This window comes from Leiobunum rupestre, chromosome 5 (genome assembly GCF_980474605.1).
Source record: "Leiobunum rupestre chromosome 5, qqLeiRupe1.1.hap1, whole genome shotgun sequence".
Lineage (NCBI taxonomy): Eukaryota > Metazoa > Arthropoda > Arachnida > Opiliones > Sclerosomatidae > Leiobunum > Leiobunum rupestre.
In genome coordinates this window covers 24,260,821-24,275,570 of record NC_143388.1, presented here as the reverse complement: position 1 = coordinate 24,275,570, position 14,750 = coordinate 24,260,821, and the positions used below count along the sequence as shown (strand labels likewise).

The window sequence follows — 14,750 nt, the reverse complement described above, 5'->3', positions numbered from 1 at the left end:
AAACTAATTTGAAATTTAAATTACAGGTTACCAATAGCTTAGCCGTAGGCTCAATCTAAATTACGGTTCATCCTCTCTTTAAACCCGTTCTGATATAATGACTCGTATTTATATGCACAAGCGACAGAGAAGTCATGTCCTACAGACTAGATCAAATCGTTTATTGGCCCATGGACCACCCTACTTAGTTTGGGGGGATTGAAAAAAAAAATTTAGTAAAACGACTCCATTGATCTTTCTGAAAATCGTAAAACCGGTAACTTTGGCTATGATCACCATTGTGGGCGCGAATTTTTTATGAATAGGAAAAAGCATGGGTGACGTAGCACTGCCATGACTATATAATTTGTCCCGTATCAGTGGTCAAAATTGGACAAAACTTAGTATAGTCTTTTGTTTAAAAAAGTTAATAATTTTATGTCAGTCAACCTGAACCCGCGAAGAAGTGCGATCTATATTACTATATTTTTTTTCAAAGGTGTTCTTTCTAATATCTCCTCTGTCACTGAATTCATTGATAACACATTTTAAGTCGATGTCTTCAGAAAAATCTCTGTGTACATGGCAAGATCATTAACCTTTTCCCCCCACATACATTACGAAGGTATTTTAGGCTATCTAATGTAACTTAAGATAATTGGGTAAAACTGGATACGCGACCAGGCGATTTTCTGTTTAGAGGAATCTATCGAAATTAACTTTATGCTTATTTCATCTTAATAGAACTTGCATCTTCAATATTAAAATAACTTTTGTAAAAAGACTGTATTCGGACCAAAATTTGGAGGTTAGAAATATTATGCCCCCCCCCCCCTCCCCTATGTTCCACCAAGGAGCAACAAACACAAGGAGAACGTAGCTAGCCTTAAACACGCGAACGCAGTGTTGTGTACAAATTTCATTGGACGAGCCTTTACACTGAACGTTTTACGGAAAGGGGGAAGACAATTTCCGAATTAACCCCTTCCGACGCGTGCGCTGAAGCGTCTAACCAATGAAAACTGTACACAAGAAAATACACGACTTTTGACGGGTTGCGTGTGGGGTTCTGTGTTTGTTGCTCCTAGGCTCCACTGAATCACATATTCGCATCCTGTCATTTTTCAAACCCTTTTTACTAGTGCGCAAAACTAATGAAATTCAATTGATTATGTGACCATTTAAGTCGCAACAAATAAAGTCGACATCTTACCTGAGGAAATGATGTCGCTTAGATCTTTCTTCGTGCATACCGAGGGAACGCAAAGGCCCACCCGAAAAGCGGAATCGTAGAAAGAAGCCGCAGTATCAAGCAATCTTTTCATCACCTTGGAAATTTATTCAAGATATTTCATAATTTAATATGAAGTAATTGGCTGTCTCGTGGATATTCGATTTGTATATTTTTTAAAAATCATTAGTTCGCCATGAACGTATTTATGTTACTGAGAAATTACGAGTCAAGAAATGCTACTTAAATTTCAAATATAAAGTGTATCGCCATCTGTCGGCGATTTGCTTTATAAATAATTGTGGCACGTGTTAATTGAAACGTGCCACTGAGTATGCGTCGCGGTCCGTTTTTAAATAGAAGGTGAAAAGATCCCTAGCGTTGCTTAGCGCCATCTTCAGCAAAGTCGAAGTAAAAATCTTCCTTATTAAATCGCTTACTTGATCTTTATTTAAAGCTTCACGACTAAATTAAGATTTAAATCGAACTTTTATCTAACAAATCATAACCTTTTTTATCTAATGATAAAGAAAACGATCTTAGGACCGACACTAGATGGCGCCATGCCACTAAAAAATGGAGAGTTAGTTAGATAGTGGATACTGGATCATGCTGACCGGCTTGAAAAGTAGACTCGTACTTTCGCCATAAGCTAAATACGTTTCAGCTAATACGAAGTTAGGTAAATGACGATTTTAAATTGATTTTCGGTTTCCGACGAGACATTAATTTCAAACGAACCTCCGTTTTAGGCGTGTAGTTTTGAAAAGCCGGAAGTACTTCTTCGTAGTAATAGTAAGGACGCTCCTTCTTGGGTAGCGGAGGTCTGAGGTCCACCAGGCAATATTGACCAGTGAAGACCGGCGGCGAATCCTTTACTTCTCTGTACTGGAGGTTGAGACACTCTTCGTAGTTCCCGAAGGCAGATACAGTGCCCTGCAGTTGCCCACCCGACCATTTTCCAGTTGCATCGAGCACTGCATAGTTAGAATGCGGGGTTATTCCATGTTTCATGGTACATTCATGAGATATAAAGCAGAAGCAACATATCCTTAACCATGTGCCTTTGAGTATATTTTTATAGCAGATAAATAAATTGTTTTGGTCTTGGCACGCGTCATATAAATGTCAAATCTGAACATTTTATTTTGGTTTAGTCAGGAATCCATACCTCTACTTGGAATGATTATCCTGTCGTATCGCGTATGGTAAGATCACTCTGACGGCTTTTTCCGCGCTATGATAGAAAAAAACCCTCTGCTAGCCCTCCCCTCTCACGGTGTTGTTTGTTAAGTTAACATAGTGACGTCGAAAAAACCGTCAGCCACATCGAGACGAAAGTTTGCCGCGATAAGCATGCCAAGTCTGGTTTATTAAATATCTCGCAATATACGGATTCAAGCTCGTGAGCAAAAATCAATCTGTTAATTTACAAATTCGTTTGTTTTAGTCCAATTTTAGAGTCTGTGTGTCAATTTTCTCAAACACAGGGTTGGAAATATACACATTTTACGTCTTACAAAAACGAGTCTAAAATTATCGCTAAAATTGGACGGAAAATGAACGATTTTCCAATGTAAATTTATATATTGATTTTTGAACGAGCTTGACTGAAGATTTGTAAACAGCAAGGTCGTTGTTATACAAATAGAAATTTCGGAAAATTAAATGCAGACTTTTACTTCCTTTAAAGTAAAGGCTCTATCCTTGCCACCTGTATTATGAAAAGGCCAATGTTATTAGAGATGGAAAACGCGACTGCGAGAGCGTGGTGACATCTATTTATGGTGAAGGAAGCTAAAATTCAAAGTAGCCAAAGGATAACATCGTCAGAGAGCCATTGTATACTTAGACACCTTATACTCTATTTAGTGGACTTTAACATCAATTATATGTCCCGTGTAAAAATATTGTTTATAATTGCTGTAATTTAGGTTTATGGGCGAAATTACAAACAATTCAATCAGCGCGAGGGGTACCTATAATTTTACTTAACTATCTTGTTTTGATTACGACGCTAGCGACATCTGTTGAAAAAAGAGCTACTTGACGTCAATCCGACACTTGCTTTAATATATACGATAACGTACTCTGGAATGCCCAATTTCTCATGTTGCCCAAATCGATGATGAGTTGTAGGAGACCTTCGACGCAGGAATCGCTGATGTCCAAATCTCCCTGGGACGACATCATTTTCTGCATCAGAGTCTTGACCACAGACCCGATACCCTTTTCCAGCTGCTCTTCCATCGCGGCCCATTTGGATATCACCACCTTCGAGTCAGGCTCCGTCACGTAGTTGACCCGGTTATACACTCCGCAGTTGACTTCGTCCACCACGGAAAACGCTACTAATATTAGCTCGAAAAGAAAAGCGGACTTCATGGTACGCGTCTTGTTTGAAGACTGTATATTTCTTCGCTACGAATATTCTACGAAGTATTTATTAAATAGTAATTGTATTTCTTTGAGGAAATTTGCGATGCGAAATCTTCTAAATTATGACTCGAAGGGATAGGGTGAAGGTGACATGTTGGATCATGGATTTGATAGCCAGGATCTTGGCAATTGATTTGTTTTTAAATATACTTCTCAAATCGGTAGGCAAGGTGTTCGCATTATTCCATTGTTCATATGGTATGCTATAGAAACATCCCAGAACGAGTTAAAGAGATACGTCACCAGCGATAAAGTTCCGCCTTCTCGTATATATACTGGCTGAAAGGTGAATTGGCTTCAAATTTTGTCCGAAGATCAAGTTTTGTCGATTGCGTGATAGTACGAAACAAAGATCCGTAAACAACCTCAATTTTTTTTGTCAAAGTATAAGTTTCTTTGATAGAAATTGGGGATGTTATTTGTTTCCTGGCGCCAGACGTATTGTTCAGAGTTTCGTTTTGTGTCGCAAATGAGCTTGAACGTCTCGTATAATGATATCAGTAAGTTGAAGGAAAATTTTCGTGATTTGAAATATCTCTGTAGGTTTCAAAGCAAGGCTTGATTACAACTATTAAAGCAAGTGGTTCTATAATCGGCTGCAAACTTAGAAACGGAAAATTTCTAGTACAATTTGGACCAAGATATAAATTACAATACCTATTTGCGGTTTTAGAATTTGACTTTTCTGTTCGTCTTATCTCAATTCGGGGAAATAAATCAACTCCGTACTATTTAAAATATTACAAAAATAGGTTTTCCCTTTGTATGGTTGCAACTAAGTATGGTGTAGTACCTCGATGACTCAATATATGTCATTGTCGACCGTGAGAAGGCCTAGTATCCTTGCTCAGGTTGGTGGAGATTTCCAAAGCTTTCCTACGAAAACTAAATAAATGACGTATTTTTGAACGGGGCATATTGCACGAAAAAACACTCATGATTTAAGTCCCAAAAATTAGTTTCCAAAAACGCAGTTTGTTTAACCACTTTTCCCAAAAAATTGCAATTTACAAAACAAAAAATAGAAATTTCCAATAGAATGGTTCCTTAAAAATTGATGCTCCTGCAAAGCGTACATATAAAACAAGTCGGCCCCGGCCCAGGCCGTAATATTAGTTCCACATCAGTGTATTCGAGTGGGCAAACCCAAACCCATACACCCTTAGTAGACACAGGTAGGCAAACTAATACAAAAGCTGTTGAGGCTACGTGATTTGACTGATTTCTTATCGTTTGATATATAAATTGCCATCCTAAGTTAAAGAGTGGATGCCGCCCACCATCAGGAGACCCGGGTGGGAAAACTGATATAAAAGCTGTTTTCCTATTGTTTGATATATAATTTACCAATCTATGTTAAAGAGTGCGCACCGCCCACCCTCTGGATACGCGGGTGGGCAAACCAATACAAAAGCTCTTGAGGCCATGTGATTTCCTATCGTTAAATATAAAATTCCACCCTAAGTTGAAGGATTAAAACTTGGGCGCCACCCACCCTCAGGATACGTGGGTGGGCAAAGCAATACAAAAGCTGTTGAGGCCATGTGATTTCCTATCGTTTGATATGTCATTTACCATCCTATGTTAAAGAGTGAACTATGTAAAACTAAACCTAAGAGAATCACTATAAATTTTGGACTATAAAAAAAAATCTTATCTTCAACCGTGAGGACGGCCCGAATAGTTTCTTTGCCACATTGTGGAAATTGTAACCGCGCTCCCGTGGCTTTTCGCACTCCCTTAAAAAAATAATAAAAACGTGCGCGCTCAATAGCTTTAACAGTGCATCGGAAACATTGAAAACCGCCAATAGTTTTCGAAAACTTATTACATTATCGTTTGTTTTGGAAATAAAGTATTGATTTCTGTTTATTGATAATTAAATTCCTAATACGTAAAAAAATTATATGATTTTATTAAAGGTAGAATTTCGATTCCAACGTCGTATTAGTGTTCTCATGAATCCATACCTCTACTTGGACGGCAGATTTTCGTCTCGATGTGGCTGACGATTTTTTTTTGTTAACTTAACATACAACAACGTGAGAGGGGAGCCCGTGCAGAGGGGATTTTTCTCTCGTAGGCGGGGCGAAAGCCGTCAGATCTTACCATACGCGACACGCCAGGATAAGCATTCCAAATAGAAGTATGGATTCCTGGTGTTCTCCATAAGGGTTAAGATATTTGGCTTGTAAAATTTTTCTCCTGCTATTTTTTCTCTGGTTTCCCTCTAAACATTCTCTCTCGGCTCGCCGAAAAGCAGACGGCGATGATACTTTGACGTCATACGCTCATACCTCAGCTTGACCTCGGTGACCTATGATGTTAGTTCAGGCTTCTCTTTGTTATGATAAACTACCACTCTAATAGTTATTTTTCAATTAGATACGGATATTGAAACTCTTTCTGTACTGCTTGTTTCCTTTCCTAAAGTTGCAACCATAGACAAAATAAAGAAATAGACCCAAGATTGTACGGGTGGTTAATACGGAGGCGACGACTAGCAGACAACCGGTAGTTGTTCCGTATTCCTGTGGTACTACTTTTAAGCGACACCTGTCGATTAGGTGAGGGAATAAAAAATCATCACGTGATCGTGTTTGTAATCTTTTAGGTACTCTGACGTGATTCGCGAATATTTCGGCTGTGATAATTCAAAATAAGGTTAACTTTAATTCAGTGGCGTAGCCAGGGCGTATGGTCGTACGTACAAATATTTTCATTTTTTTACTTTTTTTTTCAATGGTGTGCCCCCCCCCCCCCCCCGAAACAAAATCCTGGCTACGCCACTGCTTTAATTATAATTATAATCTGGGAAGATGTTCAATATTTCGTATTACAGTAAGTTCTAGTTCTTAAGACTACATTTCTTTTATAGAGAGAGGAATATCTCTTCATAACAACTTAATAAAGTTGGCTAAAAACCAAGGAGATCTCGCTCAAATTATAATAACATAATGAAACCTACACGAAATGATCCTTGGTCAAAATTTAAAGGTGAGACGTTAGCATCACCGGTTTTTTCGATTTCACTTTCAAGTGGATGTAATTTCTTTACATTAAATAAAAAATAATAATTTAGACTATTTTTACTTGTTTTAATTCTATTTAAACAAAACCAGAGTTGGAATGGCTTTTGACGTGACCCACCTTTTGCCATTTACAATTTGTATATCCCGTTCTAAAAAGTGATCATTACAAATTAAATCATGATTTTAAGGTGTCCAGTTGTCGCGATTTACAGCAATTATCCATTGAGAAAGTATTGTAGGTTTAGATAAGGGAACCTATAGTTACATAATGATTTTAAATAAGAATGAATATTTATCTAAATAATATTATAATTTATTACTACTTATGGAATGAAACCTTTTCCGGTATTGTTTAAAGCCTGGTTTCCACTGGGCTAAAAAACAGCGGAATTGGCTTTCCGCGCCGTTTGCGGAAAAATATTTTCCGCAAAATTTTACGGAAAGCTCGCGATATTCCGCGAACAAGCGCGGAATGGAAGTTCTATTTTTCCGAATTTTTAAAACGCAACGCAATGTGCTAACCAATCAGTGAAGATCATGCGTTGACGTCACTAGCTCACTACTCTCGGTTTGATTCAATTTGTTAGACATTGTTATTGTAATTTAGTCAGTTTATCACGATGACTTCTAAACAAAAAAGAATGAATGGTAGTCAACAGGAGTTATTCATAGAAGAGGTTCGCGCTTATCCTTTTTTATATGACAAAGCAAATAGATGGTTTAAAAACAATGAAATGAATGAAAATCGGTGGACTGCTATTGGAGCTATCTATGGCGTCCAATTTAATTCTGTGAGTCAGTAAAGATACAATTTTCAGCGCATGCGCTATCGAAACCGCCAAATTACAAACCGCTTGAAAAAATCCCCAGTGAAAACCAGGTGCGGAAAAGCCTTGGAAAATCCGCTGGAAATATTTTCGCCGTTTTTTAGCCCAGTGAAAACCAGGCTTTACTTATTGTTGAAAAGTTATTGCAATGTGTAAAAGCACAAATATTAACCATTTTTACCAAATAAAAACAGATTTTCAGTAGAAAACACTTTTACTACTACTTTTTTAATAAACAAACCACAAAAACTTTGGTATTTAATTATAAAACATGTTAGCTAACATAAACGTACTACCCGTGTTTCAAATTCACCGCTGAAGTTTTTGCGTCTGATTTTAAACCCGTTAAATATTCTTAAGCGTTAGATTCTACGTGGCCTAGGCCAAGCACTCACTGCTCTTCGTAACGTCTACGTAGTACGTACTACCTTCCACAAGCCTTTACTTCGTAACGGAGACAATGCCTTGTGGAAGGCAGGACGGATACGAAACGGAGAGCCACTGGGCGCCTAGACTAAAGCGCCACCAAACTTAAGTGGCGCTTTACACGTAGTACTCCAAGAATACGGAACAGCTGCCGGTTGTCTGCTAGTTATCGCTCCCGTATTTTTTGTCAAATCAAACTCCGCGTAAGGTGTCTATTTCTTTATTATGTCTATGGTTGCAACTTACAAGGAGATGACCCGAGGTGATAATCACCGATTTTGTTCAAAGTCGGGTATTATGTACACCTCCATGTAACTTGAAAAACGTACAAGGGAAAAGTTGCGACGGGCTTTCGTTTTGCCATGGCAACCGAAAATGTTTTTGACAACATGATTTGGAATTATTTCCATTAAAAATAACATGGGAATCTGAAGTATTTCAAGGGACCCCCAACTGACCAAATTGCATTTAAATTTAATTTTTAAAATCAATTAAAGTTTTTTTTAAAAGGTTTCACAGGGGGGAGGGGCCCTTAAAATCCTTCAGATTCCCATGTTATTTTCCATGGAGAAACCCAAATCATGTTGTCAAAAACGTTTTCGGTTGCCATGGCAAAACGAAAGCCCGTCGCAACTTTTCCCTTACAGGTTTTTCCTCTCCGAGGGGACTTTGTACCCTAGGAGCGGTTATACAACCACCGTATCTGTTTGTCTGTCTGTCAGGCCGGCGAACGCGTTCGCATTTTCGGGGCAAAGCGTAATCACTGCGTACGCAGTTTCTTAGAATCAGGGAAAAGGTTTTCCAAAAGCGCCCTCTTTTTGTCATTGGGTGTAGTATAATTTTTTAATCGGCCGGGATTCGAACCCGAGCCTTCTTGAACGACATGTGAGCGTTCTACCGCAGAACCACGGATACAGCCAACTTGTTCAAGGTACATGGAAGTGTACACTATACCCGAGTTTGAACAAAATCGGTGATTATCACCTCGGGTCGTCCTCTTGTTAGTACAATGACCTTGATAATGGGAGTATGGCGTCAAACGACGTCACACATACTATTCCCGTAGAGGAAAGAATGCCTCACATAATGGCGATCATGAGAAAAATTCTGAAATAGATGCGTAAAATATTCGTTCGTCGCCACTATATACTATCTCTGGTTCCAGTTAGATTTTGAAAGTTAGGATAGTTCGCAAATCGCTCACTAAGGTGCTGCTGGCGCTGGCGATACACCTTAAGATGGCGGCGAAAATTCAAACCCAAATACTTGGCGTTATTTTGCGTTTCAACTTTTTAGGCCAAAAACTATTTTTTCGAGACAAAAAAAGGTACGTGAACGTCTTGTTGATCTTTTGATATGCAAATAAGGCGACATTTGGAAAAGCTGGGCCGTTCCCCTTTAAGCCGCCACTGAACCCCCCTGCATCAAGACTTGTCAAAGCTACTTGTAGAGTTGCTTTTCCGTTTCCATATTTCCTATATTTCTTCCAACTTTTGATCCGAGTTTGGTCATTTGAATATTTTTTAAGATAACAAATATTTCCTAATTAACCCAGTAAAAACGTAAAGGAAAGTTACTTTATATTTATTTATTTTTAAATAAGCTTGTCTATATCATTAATATGATAAATCATAAACGTTCATTTAAAATTCGTCTCTAATTAAGTTTAATTACGTAAAGATTAACTTTGATGTACGTTCGCTTACCCCGCAATACACCCGGCGAAAACCATGTGACTGGCTCAAGCATCTTATAGGCTCTCTTACCATCCAATCACGGAGTCACCTTTTCATAACGTAACTTAAACTTAATTATTAAACGTTTATAATTTATCATATTACTGATATCATAAGTTAATGATACCTCTAAGTAGACAAATGGCTATGCTACCTATGGCGGATATGCTTGTCCAAATTGACCTATGTCTCTCCGTACTGCGTAACAAAGTAGCTTTAACATAGACTTGGAACTGCTGAAGCTGACGTTTCTTTAATCCCGTTTGGTGCAAGGCTAGCTTGAACTTCCCTTAGAAAATTCGTTCCCCCCGCAGAGGCCAAAGAACTTTTTTTGCTATTGGTTTATTTCTCTCAGCCCAATGTAGTTTCATTCTCGACCGCACAGCGGCGCTGGGTCCGAGATATTTTTCAAAACTTTCATTTTCGCGGGAATCGGAGAGACAAGAGAGGTATCATTAACTTATGCTGATATAGCCAAGCTTATTTATAAAGACATATATATATATATATATATATATCTATATATATATATCTATATATAAGGTGGAACTTTCCTTTAATAGGAGTAATGTGTGAATAACTAAACAGTTTAAAAATAGGTATGGAATATTTATTTGAACCATTATTTAAAATTTGGGAGATCACATTTTGGGTTTGCACCCTGGTGTCAGTAAGTGAAATATTATCTACATTTTCACCATCTTCACTTAAAATTGTGTAAGACTATACAGCATTTTAATTTTGATGTTTCAAAACACTACGAACTAAAGTAAGATTCCTTAATTTTTTTATAATCTTGAAAAACTATCCTTTAGTTCATGTCTTTAGAAAGAGTACACGTTACCTAAGTGTACCTAATAATGATCTCTAAATGCCTTAGGTGTATTAACATGTGTTTTACGTGTGTACACTAGTAAAAACCGAGCTCGAGTTATTGGGCTACCGAGTATATGCTAGTGATATACAGCCTACTCATGATGAAGTGGCTGCAATTCACGACTTACCTCCAACTATACACTCTTTAACGAAGTCGGCCATTTCATGACAGGCCTAATTTAAAATATTACAGGCAAGGGCGCCTGCACGTGCTCATCAGCTCGAGACGTCGCGTGCACTTGACCGCGCGAAGCGGCCTTGCATGCACTATTTGAAATCAGACCTGTAATAAAATGGCAGCTCTCACAAATAAGGATATAAAAGAGTGTATAGACAAAACGAAATTGCAAGCATCTCTTGACATTATAAATTTATATGACTGTTTCCTAAGAAACCGTTCCACTCTTGAACCACTACATCGTCTTCTACAGAAAGACTATAATAATGGACGGACGAGCCTTCGAGACTGCTAAAGCTCTCTTACCAAAGATGACCTCCTCTTTCAGTTTTAAATCATTTACTATCCGACGGTCGTGATATTGCTTACTATTAACTTACAATGGCAAAAGCCGAAAGGAACTACAGTCAGACCGACAAGGAAGCATTGGCTATAGTGACGGCTGTAAAGAAATTTCATCAATACCTCTACGGTCGTCGATTTACAATTTTCACTGATTACAAGCCACTTTTGGGTTTTTTGAATCCCTATCACAAATCGTCTCTCCGAGAGCAATTTGTTGGAGATTGATATTACCTGCCTATGATTACTAGGCCCTAAACTCGCAACCGCCGACGTGCTAAGCCACCTACCACTCGCGACTATAGAAATTGACGTTAAAAATCCTATTGAGGTTCTACTGTTTAACGAGATTCACGATGAACGGGTCGACTCGGTTCAAATAGCCAACAAAGAAAGATATAGTGCGGTCACCTGTCTCACTTTTGGCTTTAAATGGATGGCCAGACACATCACCGGACGATCTTTTCCAACCCTATTTCCACAGGCGCAATGCATTCAGCGTCCACCGAGACTGCGTTCTTTGGGGTAGTTGAGTAATTATGCTGGAAGACCCGCGTCAAGAAGTTTTAACAATTTTACAGGCCCCTCATCTATTGACTGACAACTTTTCGATTCCACGACGAGTGGCGCTAACCAATCCAATGATGTATCTTCAACGCCACCTCTCACAACACCGCGACGATCCCTTCGTCAAAGGTTGGCTCCCAAATATCTCACTATCTTTGGAGGGAAGGACTATAGACCTTAGCGAATTTAGAACGTGGAAAAAAATTCACAATCATTCGTTATTTCAAACAATAGTTAAAACTAGTTTAAGGGTTGGAAAAAGCCATTTTGGAGCATGTTAACACGCGATTTATTCCGAAACTAAAAATTTTCCAACGATTATTAGTAAATCTTACAATTAGTTCATTTAATAATTTTACTGTTAGTATTAATATTTTGATTAAGTAGCGGCCTTAGAAATCTTAGAAACAATGCTTTCCCAGCTCTCCCTCTAAAGAGAGCTAGTGAACTAATCCATAGGCTTGACTGCACTATCTCAAGAACAAGCTGGGCAGTCGTAGATAATTTATGGAAAGGCCTATTTTCCCGTCCCAATAATTGTTTATAGTCTTATTAGAATTTCAATTTTTTAACCCAAATTAAATATTGGTTTTATTTCGGTACTTTTATTGAGGTATTTCTCCAAAAATAAATTTAAATCAAATAGAGATATTTCGATTTAATTTGGAGTTCTAAAATGAGTTCCATGTTCTATAATTTTTAGTTTCCACATAATCCACATTAATTGAAACGGATGATTGTTACTAAATTAAATTTAAGTAACGCAAAAAGTTTATATTCTAACGAATATCTAGAGTTCTATAGATACTTTATATGGCCCTATATAGCCCTCAGTGTATTCTGTAGATATTTACAAAAATACTATAGAGGTAGTCATTTCCTCGGTGACGAGCAAGCTCGCGCATTTTAAAGTGTTTCGAAGCGTTTAAAGTCGGAATGAGCGGAAATTTTAAACATTTTGATTGCCCTGCCTAGAGCTGTATTAGCTATTAATGAGCTAGATGGCCAAGAATTAAAATATTAGATTGGTTTGAAAGTGAGAGGATCTGAGGAATTTAATAGGCGAAACTATAAAGTAAATTTGGTCTTAACCAACTTGTTAAAATAGGAAAACAAAATCACGTGACTACCTTTTCACAGTCAACTTCGATTCGGTAACTCGTGTTCATAGTTGGCCGTGCGACGGTAAAGAAAAAAATTATTCCTTCCAGATACTGCAGAAATCACTTTTCTATTACAAAATATTTTAATTAATAATAATAAATAAATAATTTAGACGAATCGATAAAAATGTAAACCACTATTAGCAAAATAAAATGAATAACAATAGTATTTCTTAGGATAGATGGCGCTGCAGTTCTCCACAAAGTCACGTGACTACCATCTTTTCAGCCCCCTGGACTTTATTGTTTCACCTATTGTGGGTGATAAAATTAATTAAAAGTTTTCAGAATTTTTAAAGAAATGTAAATACTTTTCTATAACTTTTCCCTATGCATCCCACTAATTTCCCTAAATCTCCAAAATTACAACACATGAGAGGAAGAGCTGGGGATGCAACTTCGGTTAATTAGCTTCCAGGCTACTCAATTTGACCCTTCAGCTCTTAACCTTCAAACGACGCGTGATTTCCAGGTATTATAGAGAGTAGATTGCGTAAAGTTTTCCTCGTACAACTTTTCGACGGGCTTGTAAGCGCGTAATCTGAAACTTCCTCTTGCTGGGAGAAGGCTACAGAATAGGGTGCCGGGGAAAGCTGCGTCGCTTTCTGTTCAATCTCAGTTGCATCATGGTTTTCCCTTCATTTTATCGTAAATAATAGCGTCAATCGTCATTATTACGCCACGGGTTTTTCGGATGGTTTTGGAAGGAGGGAATGGGGTCACTTCGAAAGGAAAGATTTACCGTGGCCGGGAGTAGTGGCTCACTCCTGTAATCCCAGGCATCCGGGAGGCAGAGTTTGTGGATGGCCGTGTGAGGACGACCACTAATCCCCAACGGGTGGTTGTCATACTTCCGCCACGGGTGTCCCAACCCTATCCCCGAGTATCCCCCCGTTGGCGTGGCCGTAACACAAATCTCGCACCTGATTAATCAAATGGACGAGCGGACTGAATTGTCGCACCCGTTACAATCGCTCATAACGAGCTTCTAAAAAAAAAGATTTACCGGCCGAATTTCTGAGTTATATAAGCCGACTTTTGAAACTTTAAGACTATAGATTTTAAATAAATAATAAAATGTATAATAAATAAACTATTTTATACCCTACGTTGCAACAGGCTTTTCAATGAGGGGATGCTACGTCATATTGGACGAAATACCTACCTTCAATTCTATACGCCGCACTAGACAGCATACGTGATAAATTATGTCTTGCGCAACCACTGACAAGAAGTATATAAAATACAGATTAAGTCAACACCTGAAAACGTGTAGGGGAACTTGACGGAGGTGCAGGCTGTACACAAAAAAACCTATACGTCTACACTCCTACAAGTTCCCCACCTATACGTCTACACTCCTACAAGTTCCCCACCTATACGTCTACACTCCTACAAGTTCCCCACCTATACGTCTACACTCCTACAAGTTCCCCATACACGTTTTTAACCTGTCTTTAAACTAAATTGCTTAAAAAATTATTAGTCAAGTCAAGCATTAGCAGTATACGGAGATAAATACTACACTCTTAAGATCGATATTATATACTTCTGGTGTGACATTTAAAGCGTATTTGCTCCCTTGTTGATGTGTAGCGTCCCATTTTAACTACAAAGATTTGAAGATCCTCATTAGTAATTCAAAAGGTCACTCCTAACTGGGTTTGTATTTAGAATATATTCACGTATTACATCGTCGTTTCTTTTTTAATCTTTTTAGAAATGGTGTCATTTTAAAAAATACCATTGTTTTTTTTTAAGGGAAATGAAATTTGTTTTGCGTAATTGATGAAATTCTCAAGGAAACTCTCTGAATAATATCTTTCGTGGAAATGTGAATGTCAAATGGGATAGCCAAAGTATTTATAATTGCGCATTCTGATTGTTAATATTGAAATTTTTAATAATAATGGATTATGGTAGAATAAATTTGTGATTATATATTTGAAACTAC

At 37.9% G+C, this 14,750-nt stretch overlaps 1 protein-coding gene across 1 annotated transcript; it reads right to left on the bottom strand.

The window, feature by feature from the left end:
* Positions 1-706: 706 nt before the first annotated feature.
* Positions 707-3,595, bottom strand: LOC149943901 (uncharacterized). Its single transcript, XM_090176242.1, has 4 exons — positions 3,301-3,595; positions 1,952-2,187; positions 1,193-1,307; positions 707-732 (listed from the first exon to the last, which is right to left on the bottom strand). The coding sequence occupies exons 1-4, from the start codon at positions 3,593-3,595 to the stop codon at positions 707-709; spliced, it is 672 nt and encodes a 223-aa protein (XP_090032368.1).
* Between the last annotated feature and the right edge of the window lie 11,155 nt (positions 3,596-14,750).

What these genes read in the sequence shown, in the direction of transcription:
- LOC149943901 (XM_090176242.1), bottom strand. Translation starts at nt 3,595, where the DNA reads ATGAAGTCCGCTTTTCTTTTCGAGCTAATATTAGTAGCGTTTTCCGTG. An exon ending in ACTACACGCCTAAAACGGAG is followed by an intron (nt 1,308 to 1,951) that starts GTTCGTTTGAAA and finishes TAAATTTCCAAG; the next exon opens with GTGATGAAAAGATTGCTTGA. An exon ending in AAGCGACATCATTTCCTCAG is followed by an intron (nt 733 to 1,192) that starts GTAAGATGTCGA and finishes TTAATATTGAAG; the next exon opens with ATGCAAGTTCTATTAAGATG.